Source organism: Aspergillus nidulans, chromosome V (genome assembly GCF_000011425.1).
Source record: "Aspergillus nidulans FGSC A4 chromosome V".
NCBI classification, from domain to species: Eukaryota; Fungi; Ascomycota; class Eurotiomycetes; order Eurotiales; family Aspergillaceae; genus Aspergillus; species Aspergillus nidulans.
The window spans coordinates 1,227,813-1,246,644 of NC_066261.1; the positions used below are offsets into that span (position 1 = coordinate 1,227,813).

General features: G+C 50.5%; 7 protein-coding genes across 7 annotated transcripts, besides 1 other annotated feature; 3 read left to right on the forward strand and 4 right to left on the reverse strand.

The window, feature by feature from the left end:
* Positions 1-18,832: part of a sequence feature (contig 1.89 1..282268(1)) that runs on past both edges of the window.
* On the reverse strand, positions 328-2,069 carry ANIA_05188 (RNA-DNA hybrid ribonuclease; the record flags this gene model as incomplete). Its single annotated transcript, XM_657700.2, has 4 exons — positions 1,600-2,069; positions 942-1,521; positions 511-889; positions 328-411 (listed from the first exon to the last, which is right to left on the reverse strand). The coding sequence occupies exons 1-4, from the start codon at positions 1,946-1,948 to the stop codon at positions 328-330; spliced, it is 1,392 nt and encodes a 463-aa protein (XP_662792.2). The 5' UTR covers positions 1,949-2,069.
* On the forward strand, positions 3,398-4,601 carry ANIA_05189 (uncharacterized protein; the record flags this gene model as incomplete). The annotated part of the gene is made up of 3 exons (XM_657701.1): positions 3,398-3,976; positions 4,064-4,306; positions 4,362-4,601. 3 exons carry the CDS (start codon positions 3,398-3,400, stop codon positions 4,599-4,601), a joined length of 1,062 nt encoding a protein of 353 aa, XP_662793.1.
* ANIA_05190 (uncharacterized protein) lies at positions 5,877-8,125 on the forward strand (the record flags this gene model as incomplete). The annotated part of the gene is made up of 3 exons (XM_657702.1): positions 5,877-7,022; positions 7,076-7,608; positions 7,651-8,125. The coding sequence occupies 3 exons, from the start codon at positions 5,877-5,879 to the stop codon at positions 8,123-8,125; spliced, it is 2,154 nt and encodes a 717-aa protein (XP_662794.1).
* On the reverse strand, positions 8,718-9,897 carry ANIA_05191 (hydroxyacyl-thioester dehydratase HTD2; the record flags this gene model as incomplete). The annotated part of the gene is made up of 2 exons (XM_657703.1): positions 8,718-9,228; positions 9,278-9,897. The coding sequence occupies 2 exons, from the start codon at positions 9,895-9,897 to the stop codon at positions 8,718-8,720; spliced, it is 1,131 nt and encodes a 376-aa protein (XP_662795.1).
* ANIA_05192 (long-chain fatty acid transporter fatA) lies at positions 10,195-12,759 on the reverse strand (the record flags this gene model as incomplete). Its single annotated transcript, XM_657704.1, has 4 exons — positions 10,195-11,355; positions 11,403-12,187; positions 12,241-12,264; positions 12,558-12,759. 4 exons carry the CDS (start codon positions 12,757-12,759, stop codon positions 10,195-10,197), a joined length of 2,172 nt encoding a protein of 723 aa, XP_662796.1.
* ANIA_05193 (uncharacterized protein) lies at positions 13,129-14,532 on the reverse strand. The gene is made up of 3 exons (XM_657705.2): positions 14,448-14,532; positions 13,924-14,387; positions 13,129-13,871 (listed from the first exon to the last, which is right to left on the reverse strand). Exons 1-3 carry the CDS (start codon positions 14,478-14,480, stop codon positions 13,139-13,141), a joined length of 1,230 nt encoding a protein of 409 aa, XP_662797.1. The 5' UTR covers positions 14,481-14,532; the 3' UTR covers positions 13,129-13,138.
* Positions 15,503-18,638, forward strand: ANIA_05194 (putative ATP-dependent permease ADP1; the record flags this gene model as incomplete). Its single annotated transcript, XM_657706.2, has 3 exons — positions 15,503-16,764; positions 16,815-18,207; positions 18,262-18,638. 3 exons carry the CDS (start codon positions 15,503-15,505, stop codon positions 18,496-18,498), a joined length of 2,892 nt encoding a protein of 963 aa, XP_662798.1. The 3' UTR covers positions 18,499-18,638.

An 18,832-nucleotide genomic window follows, 5' to 3' on the forward strand; every position in this document is an offset into this window, starting at 1 on the left:
TAAGAACTGGGATGATATTAGCAGAATTCCACGGTTACTCAATAGTTTATTACTCACTTCAGCGGACGTTTAGGTGCTGCGTGTTATTCAACCATTCTAAGGAGTCGTAGTTTCGAGAGTTTTAGGGCCAAACTTTGTCTCATCTGTATCTCAAGATACGATGTCTATAGCAAGAATGAACGGTAGATGTTTAACAATCCGTGGTCAAATTGGATCTGAGTTGTAGTGGAGTGGATCGTGGTGGGAAAGAAAGCCTGGATTCGACGCTGGAACCTTGGAGCTTCGCAAGCTTGGCTTGCTTGGCCAGCTTGGCTCCGATAATCTCGCTTAGGAAAAGTACGCCTCACTAGCATACAGTGTTTTAGGTCTTGCAGTTACAGAAATCGAAGCCTTGCAGTCTGCAATATCATACTATTATACACATGTCGCAGAAATATCGACGAGAAAAAAAATGCACCAATAACCGCTTGATAAAGCCGGTCCCATTTCCAACCAAGAGTCTCATCATACGCCGAGCTCTTGCTCAGATGCTCCTCGCTGGGCTCCATTTACCGCAAGACGGTCAGCAGCTTCATTCCCAGGATCCGCATCATGTCCTTTGACCCATTCAAAAAGAGTCTTGACCCGGAGCTCCGTACGCTCGTCGATCTTGCTCAGGATGGATTCTACCAGATCCTTGTTTTCCACTGGTTTCTTGTCCGCAGTCAACCAATTATTGCTTCGCCATTTTTGAAACCAGACCGTAACACAGTTAATCGCATACTGGCTGTCTGTGACAATTGTCACATCTCGATGTCGCGGGGCAATGTCAAGGGCACGCAGGATCGCTGTGAGCTCGGCGCGTTGATTTGTTTGACGACTGCCTTTGAGGGGTTCTGAGACGTTTCTGCTGGGAAGGTATTGTTAGTAGGTATACTTTTGACATCCTGAAGGAGACAAACCGTGAGTCGCCGGGCCCAAAGTATACCCCAACGCCGGCCATCGCTTGTACCCTTCCATTTCTCAGTGAACTGCCATCGGTGTAAATACGGAGCATGCCGGGTGGTCCTTTTGGCTGTGTTTTGGTAGCTGCTTTCTGCTCTGGTGTCTTGTAGACAACCTTGCCGGTCTTTGGATCGAGGATCACATTCGGATCGAACCCATCCTCCACACCGGGGGGTAAAGGGCCCTCGCCCGGTTCGTACGGATTGCCCTGCTGATCTTTCGGGATATCGCTCGTCAAGCCCGGAGCCCCTGGAAGTTTGGTGTCTGTAGAAGTCGCAAACCGAGCGGGCTCCCCGCCGAGCTTCACAAATTCCTCCGCCTCCTCCCTTGTTGAAAATTTCTTATATCGAGGTTTCTGAAATCCTCTGATCTGCTCCTGAGCATTGGCCCAATTGGTATACACCCCGGGTTTGTGTCCTCGTTGAATCGCGTAGAATCTCGTGGGCTCTGCACTTAGCGGTGACGCGCCTCGCGACAATGGAGGTTTTGTGCCAGTCAGGAAGGCGTTCGCCTCTTCGAGACTCGGGAATCCTTGAACTAACGGGACATGAATTGAGTTAATTGACCGATTTTCCAGGGCCTTGAAAGTCGAGCGCTTTCCGTCGAATCACTCACAGACCGCGCCTTTGAACCCCGTCACTTGGGCCAAACAGTCCTTCCATTCATAGTATATGCCTGGCTGATATCCCGCTTTGACGGCATAATACTTTCCAGCAGAACCTCTCTTGCGTTTGGTGCCTGCAGTCGGGGGCGGCGACTGGGAAGGTTTGGCGGCAGCCGGCGTCGGAGAAGGGGCGGGTTCGTCCATTCTGTGCGGGGAGGCGGAGGCGGGAGATTCGGCGTTGGTCAGAAACGAGGCAGCGATGAAAGGATGGACTGGACGTGCAGTCAACAGCGGACGAGTCGTGTAGAAGTTTTCAAGGGCGAGTCGAGGGATAAGAAGTTTTCCTGGCCTGCAGCTCATGAAAGGAACCAAGGGGGGTCCCCGCTGCGGAAGGAGGCAGTGCGGACGCCTGGAGGTAGGCGAAATTCAAGATTCCAGGTAGAATAGAGGAAGATAGGCCGTGCTGGTGGATAGTCGACTGAGAAAATTGAGGAAGAGCAGTGCAGAAAAGACGGAGCAGGGCGGAGGGGGTGGAGTGCTTGGGGCCCAGCTTGGGGGGGTGGTCTGTGGATTCGACTTTGCGGTCAGTTACCTGAGACTGAGCAGCATCTGATCAGAATAGGTATTAAGCTCTATTATATGGATGCTTAACAGGGTGAACCTCTTAATCAGAATATTTTTACGATCTATTTCGTGTTTGCTGGCTTGGGCCGTATTGTACTGCGTTGCTGAATACGATGTATATATTGACAACCCCTCTTCTGCTGCCCCCTACGCCCAACGCTCGTAACCGACTCCTTACCCATTCCCTATCCATTCCTGTACGTGAAATGCCTTCTATAGTCGTCAGTGTGCTCAAGAAGTCTTCTCGACTTACTCACTCTCTATAGGCGGTCGCTGAGTGTACTTTCAGCCCTAATGCGTGTTTAGGCAATGCCATAATTCCGCTCGCAGCAGTAAGAAAAGAAAAAAATAAAAAAAAAAAATAAATTCCAGAAGTATATAGCGGAATCGTGCATGACGCCTCGTAGCATCTCTATCTGTGAACAAGCCGATTTGTATCAGATGTCTATAGTGTTTCTCTGAATGATAGACAGGCTGCCCAATCTGGGAGTACATAGCTGAGAATGACTGCTCTCGAGATGTGATACCCATCTCCAAACACTCTTGAACCTTACCCGGCCCCCTTGTCGACTCCCAAATGAATTACGGGCAGGTCTCTGGCTTCGTTTACCCTGGAAGTAAAGAAGAACGATCCTGATTGCCAATCATGCTTGCGAACTAGTTGACTAGCACCGCAACATCACATACGCTCCGTCGAACGACGGCAACACTCAAGATAGATCTCTAGGCGCGAGCCGTTCCACCCCAGACTCACAAGGCAGAGGCTCTGTTTGAAACGATGGGAAGAGACGTCGATTCCATCCACGCCATAAATCACGCATAATGCTTCATTCATACCTGCTTCGAAACAGACCCAAAGCTGTCTGAATGGCTTTTGGGTATGGCGCTGCTTGCCACGTTAAAGATTCTACAAGTGATAAGATTCAGTTGTCAGTGCTTGCATTACCAGTTTTGTCTGCAACAGAGATAAGGTATCCTTTCCATCTCTCTGACAATATGCCCATGAGAGGAACTGACACCTCTTTTGGCATATATCCTCAGTGTTCCTCCTTGATTGGCTCTATCAGGCAGCCTATCCAGCTGCGAAGACTCAGTTCAGTGGAATAAGTATAAGTCTCGTCTTTTGCCTCGATATGATTATTTGTTATTTGTAGTGGCTGAGCACTAACACATACTGCTTGAAGGATGTCATTCCTGCCCCCGAGCAAGCGCATCAAACTCGACAAGCCTTACCTCAACGGGGAAGACTACATTAAGCAAAAACCCTACACCGAGCGCAAAGAAGTCCCCTTGCTAGATTCGATCGATCCCGCCCTTCTCATTAAGAGCCCCAGTACCGGTGTCGGTGGCCTTGCTCCTCCTTACACCGACTCTAGCCGCGCCATTGAAGCCTGGGATCTTCACTTGGACTCCAGCGATATTGGTGACACTGGAGACACCACTGACAACTACTCTGATACTGGCTCCGATGATGGCTCCATTGATCTCGCTGCATTAAATATCGACAACTCCCGTAATACCGCCAGCCCCAGCTCCAGCACCTGCTCCAGCATCAGCACCATCTTCAACCCTCTCTCACCCGGTAATCTGAAGGTAAACTTCTATGACGAGGAGACCATTCCTGAGAGGCTTTGGCTTGCCATATTCATTCAGAATACAGAGGGCGTTGAAGAACTAATTGAAGAAGGAGCAACTGCAATGACAAATACCGGATTCGGTGGCTATGCCATCGACATGGCAGTCAGGCTGGAGGATGCGGATATCGTACGCGTCTTCCTCCCTAACCGCGAGGCCCTCGGCAAGTACGGATTGCGTGCTGTCCTTATCGCAGTAAGTACAAACACAATGGAGATGATGAAAGTTCTGTTGGATATCGGCATGCGTGACTATCTAGCTGCGGACGAGACTGCGAAGATCATCGTATTCGGGCACACCTGCAAGCACGGGACCCCGGAGATGCTGGAAACTCTGAGCGATTGGGGCCCCTGGTTCAGCTGGAAAGCGTATTGGTACTGGTGTCTGCGTCTGTCCGATCAGACCAAGAAAGGTGCGAACGGGAATAAGGTCTGGGAGCTCAAGGAGGCGTACATGGAGGTACGCCCTATCATTTCTACTCTACACCCGTGTCATTTGATGCTGATTCATTCAGCGCGAGAAGAATAAAAAGCCCCTCATGTACAGAAACGACGTGCTTGATACCTGGGACGAAGCCCAGGAGCTGCCACCAATACCCCAGGTTATGCGCCTCCATTGCAACGCCAACCCCGACCATAACATCGGTGACCTCTACCATATCGAGCTCTTGGACCCGGTGAAGTGCATCAATCCGGCGAGCCACGCTCCTGTTGAGAGCAATCGTCGCCGTACGGGACCTTGGGACATCTTTTAGGCAAACCGCGTACGTTAGATGGCCTTTGAGTAGATGAAATATTACAAACGCACCTACTTCCGTACCAGATTGGGTTTGATGTTTGTACACACTCGCGATGTGCAAAGAAAATATCTACCGCTTTGCCACTCAATATAATATCGGTACATGGTTGGATCGAAATGGGAATTGCACCTTGTTACTGCAAGTATGTATTTAAGACGACCTTTTGGTAACCCGTCTAGCTGCTCTGAGATTTAGCCGGGCTGTCAAAAAGTTAGAAGTCTTACTGAAATTCTTTTGAACTCTTATGGCACTTAAAACATGCCTAGATTGGGGTTAAACCAACGAACACTCAAACCAGGCAGTATCTCAATTTTCACCTATTTTTGATCAACCTCCACACCAGCAATACGAAAAACTTCCAGGGATTAATCTGGCTCGCTAGCTCTTGCAACTGAAGTCTGTGCTTATCTATTCAATATGACCACCTCCATCTAGGATAAAGATGAGAAGGATGAGATAACAGTCCGCATCTAGCGAAACCGAGTAATTTTCACAGCAAATTCTGGACAGATTGAACTTGAAAACTTTGTCAGAGATGATAATATCCAGGTCAATCTCTTGGGGTATCTTACCTCGTAAGTCTTATTCTGCTGAGAGTCCAGCTATTATGCCCATAATCTCCGACTGGCAAGCGGAGGAAGAGACGATTTTGGAGTCGATATAGTCCAAGTGGCTTTGGAGTCTCAGTATATAGGAGAACTGTCTATTTGTGTTTCTCACTTGAGGAGTTGTATGCGCAGGATATCTATATTCTTCTCTGCTGCGTTATGCCAACCCTAACTACTAGTTAAGCCAACTGCTATAATCTTCCACCAGGCTATAGTATCCGCTGGATTCTTGGATTGCAATGTCAATTCTCGCACAAATAATGTTCTACTGTCTGTATACAAAGTGAGACATATAGGGCACTATGCAATACTAAACCTTGCCGTCTTTTCCATCGAAGGTATAAGCACTAGTCTGCAAGTATAGCGCAAGAGCAGTGACAGTAGATGACAACCAAAGTTCAAGAGCTCCAAGCTGTCCAGTAATGGGAAGGCACTTAGTGATATGAGATATGAAGAATATAGATCTTTTATCAAGGGAAATACAAAACTTATTTAGAATGCCCTTCCGCGCTAACCAAAGCCAGACCCCACTACCTACATTAAACACAACCTATACTCTTCACCTTCCAGGCTCCCTTTCTCTCTATTAACACATTATCCCCTCTCGCTCTTCGTGCTTACAATGGAAGACCCATGGATTATACACATACCGACTGATTCGCCCGATGACCCAGATTGGACTATGGATTCGAATTCAATCACCGATTCAGAAACGTTTCCTGGAACCGACGCAGAAACCGGCGATGAGATGTACTCGGATGTCCTAACGGACACCGAGTCTGATCCTTCAGAGATAGACTCAGAAGCCGAGTCTGGGATCGTTTCCCCCACGGACGTCGAGGTCTCTTCTGATACAAGCTCGGAGTCGATGCATTCGGATATGGATACAGAGACGAACGATAAAGCGGGCTTTGGAGGTGTTTCTGTGGCTGGCCGGGGGATAGTCTCTATTACAGGCTCCGTACGCAGTGACGAAAATATTGAGCTTGGTTTGGTGAGGGAGCGGGGAATGACCTCTTTGAGTGACGATGAGAGGGAGTCGGTAATGGCGTTGATAGATGCGGCGATGACTGAGATGGGCGTGAATATTGACCCTGAAATTGGCTTTGGTATTGGTAACGAAGAGACCTTGAGAATCGGCTCTGTTGGCTCTGTTAGTTTTGGTTTCGAAGCTGGCTCCGTGGCTTCAGTGTATAACGCTAAGAGCGCTTCTGAAGTTGGTTCTGGAGTTGGCTCTGAAGCCGAATTTGAAACTTGCGTGGTCGACTCGGGTTTCTATTCTGAGATAGACATTGAACGAGACGACAACACTGATGCTGGAGCCAGCTGCGAAGCCAGCTGCGAAACCGGTGTGCTTGATTCGGGGTTCGAGTCAGAAAGGGACGTCAAAGAAAACGACGATATAGGCGCTGAGATGGATCTGGGGTATAACACAGACGCTGAAATGATCGTGATCAAGTCGAACATAGGGGAAAGCACGGATTCAGGCTCAGATTCATGCTCTGACTCAGACATCGAGTCGGACTCGGAAATAGAGCTAGAGCTGGAGACAGATCTCGACAGGGAGATTCGAGAAAAGATCACAATGAAACTATCCCGTACAAAGTACGCCTGCTCGACCCTATTTCGACTCCGAAGCATAATCAATTTTGTCTACAAAGGTTATCTATCCAGGCCTCTTGATGGGAAAATTAAGACTGTCGTCATTAAGCATGCAGAGCCCTTCCTTGCTGTCAATAGGGCGTGGGACCTTCGAACGGACCGCTGTGTAATTCTCTCCTGTATCCGTGGTAGATATATGACTGACCCCAATCAATGCAGACCGGCGAAGGAACTGTCATCAGAGCATTAAACGAGATGTTCGACGTCCGAGTTACGAACATTACGCGCTTCAAAGGGACGTTCAGGACTATCGTTCGAGCGCCCGAATTATACCATATTAACTACGCAGCGCATATTCTGATAATGGAGCACCTCCCAGACGCGATCAACCTACATAAATTCCTTACAAACATGCTCTGTCTCAGTGACGAACGCCTGCATTCGTGGTGTTTCTTCATTGGAAGTAACCTAGGCCACTGGCTGCACGCATTCCACGAATGGATTGCAAATGACCAGCAAAAGCAACTCGCGAAGGATTTTGATAATAGTCTAAACAAAGCGATGGCAGACCTGAAGTTCCACATCAATTATGAGAAGCTTCTTGATGCGGTGGAAAAGTATCCCAAAATACTGAATAAGAAGAAGACCCGCAGGATCTTCAGGAAGGTTGTTGAGATGGCCCGGGCTGAAGTACGAGAGAGAAGTAAGAATGGTAGGACAGGGCCTATCCATGGTGATTTCTGGGCCGGGAAGTATGTTGCCAGATTAGCCATCATGACTCAACTTACTTACAGATTATCCAGCATCATCCTCCCCATCACTGCCCTCCAGGATCTCGAGAAAGATCCCAAGCCCGATCCTGACGCCGAAGATGACCCCCGTCACATCCCTTGCCCGCAGGCTACTCTGCTAATTACTGACTGGGAGTTCGCCCAGTACGGCCCTCATGCTCTCGACATCGGACGAATGGTCGCGGAACTCTATATGTTGCACCACTTCCAAGGTATTGAGGCTGCCAGCTCGATGTTGGAAGGGTTTTTGGATGGATACGAGCATATCACCATGGAGACATCTTACCGCATGCTCATCCACATCGGCGTGCACTTTATCGTTTGGGGGAGCAGACGCGCGAATGGCGTAGGGACAGAGAAGCAAGTCCGAAAACTGATTAAACTCGGCCGAAAGTTTATTGTCAAGGGGTGGAAAAGAGACCGGTACGCGTTCATGGGGGATTTCTGGAATTGCTTGTTCAAGGGGTATTCAGATTAAGCTTGTCGTTGCTCTGTTCAGTGAGTTGGGGTTTGGGCTTGTGCCAGTGCCGCGGCTTGGGTCTGCCTTAATGGTATGCGATATGCTCTGGCAGCTTTGATGGCTTCGGAGCATGTGAAGGACATTTGAAATAGGGTATGGGGTCGATGCATTATAGAAGGACTTTGACGACTGAAGTGTTGTATGAGTGAATGAAGGCATGTTGTCATGGCAGTTTGCGTCAAAATTTGAGCATTACCTAATATATGGGTTGATGGGCTACAGTTTTGTTCTGGGGATATTTCAGCGCCGAAGGAGATCTGAATTTTGCTCTTATATTGCACTTTATTCGTATATTCTGCCCTCTACAACCTTTGTCATTGCACCACCTCGAGAGCCTGGTAAAGAATTATCTCTGAGGACGCCTCCGGGTGCGTTCTATATACCTGTCTCGTAAGTTTAGCCTGACCAATGCACTGCAAATAGCCAGCGGAAGATAGCTTGGGTTGTCAGCACTGGTTGAGAGTTGTAGGTACGGAGTAGAGGCAGGAGAGATGACAATAACGTCAAAGTTATACAAAGCTAACCAGCTTCTATCGTATCCTGCTTTACGCTATACACCCACAACCTCAGCCTTCATGCCAACATTACCCTCAGGCGTAATAATCTCCACGGCACTCTTCTTGCCGTCCTCACCCTCACCCTTCTTCAGCACAATCCGGTACTCATCCTCCGCATATAACGGGCTCGTCGCTCGGTATGTAATTCTGTCAGGCAAAAATGTGTTTGCATCAACATCCGCCCCACAAGCAGAGCTCCGTACATCCCTCCAAAAGTCCAGAATCGCAATGAGATTCAGTGGCCCATGCACGACGATATCCTTGTGCCCTTCGACCTGCCGGCACCACGGCTGCGAGTAGTGGATTTTATGCGGGTTAAACGTTAGTGCTGAGAAGCGGAAGAGCGTTACGGCCGTCTGGCGGAGGGTGCGTGTGTGGGTAAGGCCGTCTGGAGAGGAGGTTGTCGTAGACGTGGCTGGGAGAGAAGAGGGAGGGGTTGGTGGGGGAAGGTCTTGGGTTTGTTGTATCGATGGTGGTGGGAGGGCTTTGCGGAAGACCCAGTTTCTATACAGCTTCAGAGCCAGATCACAGCATTGAGAGAATAGAAAAATACCTCCTATCAATCACCGCAACCCCGGCCTCATTACTGAACTCCTTTTCAACTCCAACGACAATCATCTCCTCCCCGGTCTTTCTTACAGTCTTTGCCTCCGCACTTAGAACCCTCGTCGTCTCTGTAACCTTCTCGCCAACTCTCAATGGATTCACACTGCCATTACTATCCCGCGGCCAGCAAACCTCCCCGCCGGCCCACATGCGCCGCGTAAATGGATGCGCCGGGTTATAGCTCGTATCGGTACCATCGGCACCGAGTTCATTCTCCAGAAATGCTGGCGTAAAGTAGGCAAGGTGGTACCCCGCCGGGAGTGGTGTTCCGTTTGCGACCTCGATTTCGCATTGGTTGGAGGCGGTTGCAAGTTGCGAGAGATGCGGCGTGGTGGGGAGGAGCGACGGCCGGTTGAGTGTTAGAGAGAGGAGGCGGAGTTGGTTCGCATCGAGCGTTTGGGTTCGAGTTTGAGGTCCTAGAGATTGGAAGCGTGATAGGAAGGAGGTCGCTATTGATGATGCGGAGGCGTCAGAGGTTGATGAGGAGAAGCGGAGACACGCGAGGGGGATGAGGCGTGTAGGAAGCGTTCTCGTTGTCCCCCTCGTTACTGGCCTTGAGATGAGCATGGTGTACGTTCCTCGCAATTGGTCTTTTTTACAGGTTTGCCTTAATTATGGCTTTGAGTTGCTTGGATGTATTAAAGAGCTATCTTGAGATTGTGGGGAGATAGCTCAAGATGCCTCGGCTGCTAATTCCGAGACCGAGATATAGCATACAGCCGTTTCCCGAGAAAGCCTTTATACTTCCCCACGCTTCGATCCTACATTGCGAAAACTGATAAAGACCGTTGATAGGCAGAGCGAAATTGTATATCAAGACGGCAAGATATGTCTAATATCCAATGCCAGTTGGGAGCTAGATGTCTACAGCTTCACCTGCCCGGCCTGAAGCCTACTCCATTCCTCTGGCCCAAACGGGAGGTACGTGTCGCCCTGAAGCCAGTACAGCTTGTCTCTACCCCCAACACGGCTGGGGTCGACGCCCTCAGTCCGTAACACGTGCTTCTGCTGCTTGAAATTTCCGGTGGCCTGCATTTCGGGCGTGACGCGCAAGAAGAGCGGCGCCGCAAATCGGGGTAGGTTGCGCAGGACGTGCGCAGCAACACTCTTGAGTGTTTCTGTAGAGGGTTCAAGGAGCACCGACTGGTCGGCTGCCTTGATTTGTTGATTAAACACGACGGCCGCGCATCCCGCGCGGCCATCGTGGTTAGGCAACAGCACACCGTACACGTTGGCCTCGTGCACTTCTGGGTGAGTCCCCAGCACCTCTGCCACTTCGCTTGTCGACACGTTCTCGCTCTTCCACCGGAAGGTGTCGCCTAGACGGTCAGAGAAGTACCAGCGGCCTTCGGTATCCCATCGCATCATGTCGCCCGTTCGGAAATAAGCATCGCCTTTACGCAGAACGTCGCGAACCACCTTGCTGTCACTCGCTTTCGAGTTGCGGTAGTAGCCCTGGAAGGTCTCGCCCGGGTCGGCCGGATCAATGGCATACAGGAGCTCGCCTGCTTCGCCTCGCGGGACCGGCTTGCAGAACCCGGTTTGGGGATCGCGCCATGGTTCCTGTGATTCCTGGTCCACCTCGACAATAGTAAGGCCGCGTCCAAGAAGCCATCCACTAAGCACGCCAGTGCGTCCAATGGCTCCGGCAGTGAAGTCATTTGTTGAATAGTTCCATGTTCCGCCTGGGCTCTCGGTTGCAGCATAAAATTCGGCAACCGTCGGCACGTTGAAGCGCTCCTTGAAGCGGTTCCAGATATCCGGCCGTAGCCCGTTGCCGTATACTGCTCGAATATTGTGCTTTTTGTCCAGGTCTTCGCCAGTAACTGGATCGGTTTCACCGGGGGTGGCGAGCAGATATCGCAAGGTCTCACCCACGTACTGGATGACCGTGGCGTCGTTCTCGCGCGCTTCCTTTATGAAGTTTCTCGCGGAGAACTTGCGGCCGATGATCAGCGTAGACCCGGCTGCCGTGCAAGCTAAAAATGCCAGAATGGCAGCTGATGAATGGTAAAGCGGCATGCACTATTTTGACGTCAGCTTTGTCTACCGCCACAGGACGAGGGACATACAGTAAAAACACGGTCGTTTTTGGCCAACTCAACAAAGTGGCTGACAAAGGTGCTTCCCGCCCACGACTTTCTCCAGCTGACGATGGCTGGCTTCGGAAGCCCAGTGGTACCGCTGGTATAAATCAGAACAGCCATATCCCGAAGCTGAAGCCCGCCTCGTGCCTTATCGTCCTCCCTTACAGCCTCTGTTTGCAGGACCTGCGCTTCAATCTCGGGTGTGTGAAAGATGACCTCAATGGGGCCCCCGTCTTCCCTGAAATCAGGCGACGCAAAGGCCGCCAGCTCGTCCGGACCAAAAGAGGAGCGGACCTCCTCATCGACAATCAACAGCCGCGCAGTCGAGGTGCGGATCGAATGCGTCAACGGTTTCCCGGTGAGATTATAGTTGATGAAAGCAGGTACCGCTCCGATACTCCAGAGACCTAGCCAGATAAAAATGAAAGTGGAAGAGTTCATCATATCCAGGGCGACGATTTCACGGGGTTTGATGCCGTGGACTTTCTTGAACCAGGTGCCATATCGCAATGCTACGGTATACGTCTCGTGGAAAGTCCAGCTGCGGCCATTGTAGACAATGAACGGCCGGTCTTTCGACGCCGGGTCGAGAGCATAGTTCTCCAAGACATAGAAAAGGTTCAGACGGTCCCGGCGCTGCGCGAGTCGCGACTTGATAATGGATTTAAAGAGTCCATGGAAGATCTTCTTATCATAAAAAAGCGAGTACTTTGCGTTCAGGTAGGCGAGCGTAGTCGCAAGTGCCGGACCAGCGAGCGAGAGGGGGATATCTATTGCACAGTGAGTTAGTACGTCCATTGAAATTATGAGGTAGCTAACAAACCAAGTGGTAATGGAATGGACATGACTATATTGTGAGAAAGTCAAGGAGAGTAAACGTAATGGTGCCGTCTACTCGAGGTACCGACCCAGTTGGGAGGGGGACGTTGGACAGTTAAAGGTGGGACTCACTGAGTCAGGGAGCCGAGGTACTGTTTAGAACGCGAAGCGAGCAATCGAAAGGATGTGATGAAGGAAAGAGGCGCATAATGGCCAGCCAAACAAAGCTCAAAGAGCACGAGGCTGTCTTGGAAGGCTGGACGATGTCAAAGCGAGATCCGAAGGCGCATTGTCCGGATCAAGCAGGAGGAGCAGACTTACCTCGGTTCAAGGCGACGGCAACACAGCGGCTGTCAGACGCATCGATTGAGGGTGGAACTGCCGTTGACGAACTCGCTGAAGCTCTGGGATAGAGTGGAGCTTTTTTGCAGCTGATCGCCGCTAGATACTGTCGTTGGCTTTTGCGGAGTTTTTTGTTGTAATTCGTCGGGGTCTTATTAGTCCCGACCCCCTCCATACTCATAGTAGAGTAAGGCCTGCCACAAGTGTATGGGCACTTAACAGCCAAGGCGCTTGCTAAGAAAAATCCAGAAAAGTAATTCCTTAAATTATTACCTTACCTGGACGCACCTAGCCGTGAAGAGAATCCATTAATATGGATGGCGCCTTCCTTGGTCTTTGCTACCAGCGCGTTTCCTTGCGCTCGTCAAGCCAGTCTAGTCGCGTCGCTGCACGTATTTTGAACCATGGCCGCTCGCGCAGACCAACACTTTCCAGCTTCTTGGGCGTCAGGAATCATGACCGCGGCCTCCGCCGAATTTCGAAGTACTGAATACCACATCTAGAAGGGCAGACTCTCTATCGACCGCTGAGGACGGCTGGAAGGCATTTGTATTCGAATCCTAGGACTGCGTCTTCCTTTTTACTGCGGGCACTTCTTCGTAATCATCCTCCAAGAATGCCTTCAATTTCGCCAACCCTTCTTCCAGCACTTGCGTTTCACACACATATCCGATCCGAACGTAGCCCAGAAAATCCTCTCCGCCGCCAAAGCACAGGCTTCCAGGTACAAGCATCACTCCGGTCCGCTCCAGGAGCATTTCGCAGAAGGCAGTATCGTTTACCGGCTTGCCCATCTTATTGAACCGGACAAAAGCGGTCGTTCCCGCTCGGGGCTTAACCCAGTCGCACGCCCATCGATGGGACTCAATGAACTTCTCCAGGATTCCAAGGTTAGTTCGGCCAAGTTCAATATTCCGTTTGAGCAGTGCATGGATGGTGGTCGGGGCTAGAGCGTAGCTCGCGACCGCGTCGTCTAGCTGAGATACGGAGATGGTGGTATAGTCCCGAGAAGAAGCGCAGGCCTCAATTACAGTTCGATCGCGGGATGCAATCCATCCTACGCGTATACCGGCCAGACTGTATGCTTTGGATAAGGACCCTGTGACAATAGCGCGCTCATAGCCAAGCGACAAGACTGACGAGGGGAAGTCTGGGTCCATAGGGCTGATGGAGTGGAAGAGGGGGCGATAGACTTCGTCGCAGAAGACATAGATTGATGAGCTGCGCGCTATCTCCACTATCTCGTCCAATGTACCCTGTGGGATAATAGCCCCTGTAGGGTTCTGTGGGTTGCTAGATCACCACGTCAGATGCCAAGTGAAGTTCGTAGGGAATGGTGCCATACTTGATGATGATAAGCTTGGTATTCGGCCGGATAAGGCCTTTCAATTCTTCGAGGTCCAACTTCCACCCTTCGGCTTCCTTTGACTTCCATAGGCTGACTTCGGCCCCAAGCGATTCTGGGACTGAGTAGAGCTGCTGATAGGTTGGGTAGTGGCAGATAACATGATCCCCGGGCCCGACCAACGTATATAGCAGAAGGAAATTTGCCTGGATTGCACCGGCAGTAACCAGGATATTGTCTGAAGGCAATGGAGTCGGTGTCCTCACAGAATACAGATTGGCCAGTGTTGATCGTAGTTGCTTAGAACCGCGGATCTCTCCGTACGTGAGCTTGCGATCCAGGACGCCGTCTAAAGGGTTCAAAGCCGGGTCCTCGCACAGCGCCTGGAGGTCTCGAACCGAAATCGAGGCGCTGCAGGTCTCTGCCACGTTGTACTTGGCGGTTGTTTCGTACTTGTCCATCCACTGGTGGGATTAATTTCTGCTACGATATATCCGCAAGATGCGGGGTGGCAGGGCACATACTTGCTCCACAGCAAAGTCCTTGATCTGAACCATGATGGCAGAATGTGAGATTCAGGAAAGAGTCAGCACCTGGAATATCGAGAACTCCAAGCGGGGTCTTATTGTACCTGGAACAGGCTCTTGTGGGCATGCCCGTATCACGTGGCGCGCCTTTCAGGTTGCCTCTTGTGGTGTAGCCTGTGCTATACTGACCCATGCCATGGCTACGGGGATATTTGAGAAACTAGTTTGACCTAGCTGCCCAGGCAAGTTGAGTCTCAAGAATAGCCTCGTATCATCATTGTCGTCTCAGCTGAGTGCATTTCTATTCAGAGAGGATGCTTTCGTGAACCTGAATGTTGATGCCCCAGGCTGCGAGGCTGCCATTCCGTACCTTGGTGCCAGCCTCCTGTTCCCGTTCTCCGCCCGCGTCATCGGCCTCGACCGTTCACACCCAAGTCCCCTACACCTCCATCGTCTGATGCCACTGCCTTGTTTCTATCCTTGCTGTCGTTTTCTCATCCGATCGCTCACTTTCTTCAATGATAGCGCCTTTTCTCAAATAGTATTCATCTACTTCTTCGTGTCCTCGCTCGGATAGATCACTGCACTCGTTCCTGGCGCTCTCGGATTACTCCGCATTTCCTCTGCCGCCGGCCGACCTTCGCCGGCCGACTTGCTTGCTCAACAGCATGCGGCTCAACCCCTCACTACCACTGTTTCTGGCAGTTGGTATCTCACTGACGAACTTTGCTGTCGCACAAGGAAACATCTCAGCAACAGACCTCGATTCACTGCTCTTCTCATCCTTCGACGATCGTCCAGGCGACTGTCCGCCGTGCTTCAACTGTCAGCTCGAGGCCTTTCAATGTACGCAGTTTGCTACCTGCGATAAATATAGCGGAAAATGTATCTGTCCACCTGGGTTTGCAGGGGAGGATTGTTCGATTCCGCTTTGCGGATCTCTTTCAGATCCTCAGCGCCCGCCACGGAAAGATAAATACTGTTCCTGCAATGATGGCTGGGAAGGAATTAACTGCAATGTTTGTAATACGGATGATGCGTGTAATGCAATGATGCCGACTGGCGAAGATGGTGTTTGTTACAAGCAGGGCGTGACTGTTAAGGAGAACTTTCAGATGTGTGATGTGACGAATCGGAAGATCCTGGACCAGCTAAAGGAACGAAAGCCGCAAGTAACGTTCTCCTGCGAAGCCGAAGACAAGACTTGCAATTTCCAGTTCTGGGTCGACCAGGTGGAGTCGTTCTATTGCGGCTTGGATACTTGTGACTGGGGCCTTGAAACCGACTACGACAAAAACACAACCCATTATAAATGCGAGAATATCAATTGCAAGTGCATTCCCGGCCGCATGCTTTGCGGTGAAGAAGGTTCTATCGACATCGGCGAGTTCCTCAAACAGTCAATCAAGGGACCGGCCACCTTTTCATCCGTTTCCACTGTCGGTGGTAGCAAAGAGGATGGCAGCAAGTTCCAGGAACCCGAGATGGATAACTTGATCAAAAGTGTCTTTGGTGACGAGAGTATCACGCTCAAATGCTCTTCCGGTGAATGTGTCCATAAGACGGAAGTCCCAGGATACCAACGCCCTGTCAAGAAGATCAATACTCCACTTATAGCGGGCGTTATTGCAGGATGCGCTCTATTTGTTGTCGCTGTGATATTGGGTCTTTGGTATCAGTCTCGGCGGTCCCGTTACAGCCGTATCCAGCTGTCCCTCTCGGATGATTCTGACGACGAAGCATCGAAGCTTTTAGCTGACCACCGCCCAGCTGCACTCTACTGGGATAATGTGTCCTACTTCGTTAATGGGAAGGAGATTCTTTCGGGCATTCAGGGTGTTGCACAGCCAGGACAAATTACCGCAATCATGGGAGCGTCAGGTGCTGGAAAGACCACTTTCCTTGATTTGCTGGCGAGGAAGAATAAGCGAGGTATCGCCCAGGGAGACTTTTATGTTAACGGGGAGAAGTTGGACGACGCGGATTTCAAGAGCATGATCGGCTTCGTGGATCAAGAGGATACTATGCTCCCCACATTGACTGTTCACGAAACGATTCTGACAAGCGCGTTGTTGCGTCTACCCCGAGACATGAGCCGAGCCGCTAAAGAGCAACGAGTAACGGAAGTCGAGAAGCAGCTCGGGATACATCACATCAAAGACCAATTAATTGGCTCCGAGGAAGGCTCAGGTCGAGGCATTTCTGGTGGTGAGAAGCGACGAGTTGGTATTGCCTGCGAGCTAGTCACCAGCCCTAGCATCCTGTTTTTGGATGAACCTACCAGTGGATTGGACGCCTTCAACGCTTTCAACGTGTAAGTGTTTCCTGTGACGCAGGTTTAACTTTATTATCTAACGGAATCAGGGTCGAATGCTTGGTATCGCTAGCGAAGGATTACAATCGCACTGTTATTTTTACCATCCATCAACCGCGGTCCAATATCGTTGCGCTCTTCGACAGGCTGATTCTCTTGGCCAATGGTAAAACTGTCTATTCTGGCCCATTCTCGACATGCCAACAGTATTTTGATGACGCCGGATACACTTGTCCACCGGGATTTAACATTGCTGATTACCTAGTGGATCTCACAATGCATGCTGGCAGCACTACTCAATTCCACAGCGACGAGGAGGAGAGCCCGTTATTGGCTGTGCGCTCTGATCCGCCAAAAACGGCTTCAAGCAGTTTAAGAGCAGTCAAGTCTGTTGCGAGTGCGTCAAATGCCAGTATAGAGGATTCCAGCAATAGCTTTGATTACGGCAGACGACCCAAAGGTAAACGACGAACGTCCCTCAAGCAACGGCAAGACCGTCAGCTTTACTCCCGCAGAAAAGATGCTGATGCACCACCTACGCCTCGAACTGATGAGGAGGACGCCGCTGAGGTAGGCGAAAGCCAACAGCACTGGCTGCGACTATCCCGCCAGCAGGGCCAGACACCACCCCAGATTCTAGACGATCCGCACGACCTTCCCCCGGCCGCTTCCGGCCAGACTGATTTGGATTTAATGGTTGCCCACTACGCAGCATCCGACATTGCACGAAACGTGCGTAATGAGATTATTTCAGCAACTCAACGTGCGAGCGCCGGGAATGGGTCTGTTAACTCTGAAGTTCCCTCTTCACCTCTGGTTCAAACCCCTAAGAGCTATGCAAGAGTGAGCTTGGCTCGCCAGTTCATTATCCTATCACAAAGGACGTGGAGGAACCTTCATCGGAACCCGATGTTGATGCTCACACATTATGCTATCGCCATCCTGCTTGCCGTTCTGTGCGGCTTTCTATTCTACGGCCTAACAGACGACATCAAGGGTTTCCAGAACAGACTTGGTCTTTTCTTCTTCGTACTGGCTTTGTTTGGGTTCAGCACATTGACCAGTCTAACTGTGTTCTCAACAGAACGCCTTCTGTTCGTCCGGGAGCGTGCTAACGGGTATTATCATCCTGTGACCTACTACGCCGCGAAGGTGGTGTTCGACATTGTACCCCTCAGGCTCATTCCGCCGATCATTATGGGTGTGATAGTTTATCCAATGACGGGGCTAATCCCGGCCTGGCCCGAGTTTTTCAAGTTCATCCTGGTATTGGTTCTCTTCAACCTAGCCGCTGCTACCATCTGCTTGTTCATTGGCATTGTCTTCCGCGATGGCGGTGTGGCCAACTTGATTGGAAGCTTGGTCATGCTTTTCAGTCTCCTATTTGCTGGGCTGTTGCTCAACCATGATGCGATCCCGCCATCGGCGCTCTGGTTGCAATCGGTAAGCCTCCCTCCTTCCCCATTTCCAGATATTGTGACTGACTGTTTCAATTAGCTATCCATCTTCCATTACGGGTTTGAAGCATTGATCGTTAACGAAGTAACATTCCTGACATTGATCGATCACAAGTACGGACTTGATATTGAGGTTCCGGGGGCTTCAATCCTTAGTGCATTCGGATTCGACACTCTGGCCTACTGGAAGGATGTCATCGGACTAGCTGTCTTTTCCGGAGCATTCCTTGTGATTGCGTACATAGCGATGCATTTCCTGCTTGTCGAGCGGCGATAATGGCGTGCGGCATAATTCCGCCCCGTGGGTGAAGCTTGTTTGAACCCACAAGCAACGTGATGATGTTTTCTCGTATCTAATGGTACAAGTATAGGTTGGAGCTGTACATACTTTGCAATTTGTACCAGAATTCAGCATACTAAACTAGTAGTACCTCATTTCCGGTGTAGAAAGTGGAAGACGCCAGACTCGCATGGAAGCACGTGTTCCCCGCATCATGAGCTCTCGACAGTTGACGCAACGTCAACAACTTCTCATCTCACGGTTTCTAGTCTAGACTTTTGATTATCATTTTCCAATCAATAATACCTAAATATAAGGGGATACTGCTTAT

Coding starts and splice junctions, on each gene's coding strand:
- ANIA_05193 (XM_657705.2), bottom strand. CDS start 14,480: ATGGTTCAGATCAAGGACTTTGCTGTGGAGCAA. Junction 14,388..14,447: donor AGGACTTTGCTGTGGAGCAA/GTATGTGCCCTG, acceptor TAATCCCACCAG/TGGATGGACAAGTACGAAAC. Junction 13,872..13,923: donor ACCAAGCTTATCATCATCAA/GTATGGCACCAT, acceptor GTGGTGATCTAG/CAACCCACAGAACCCTACAG.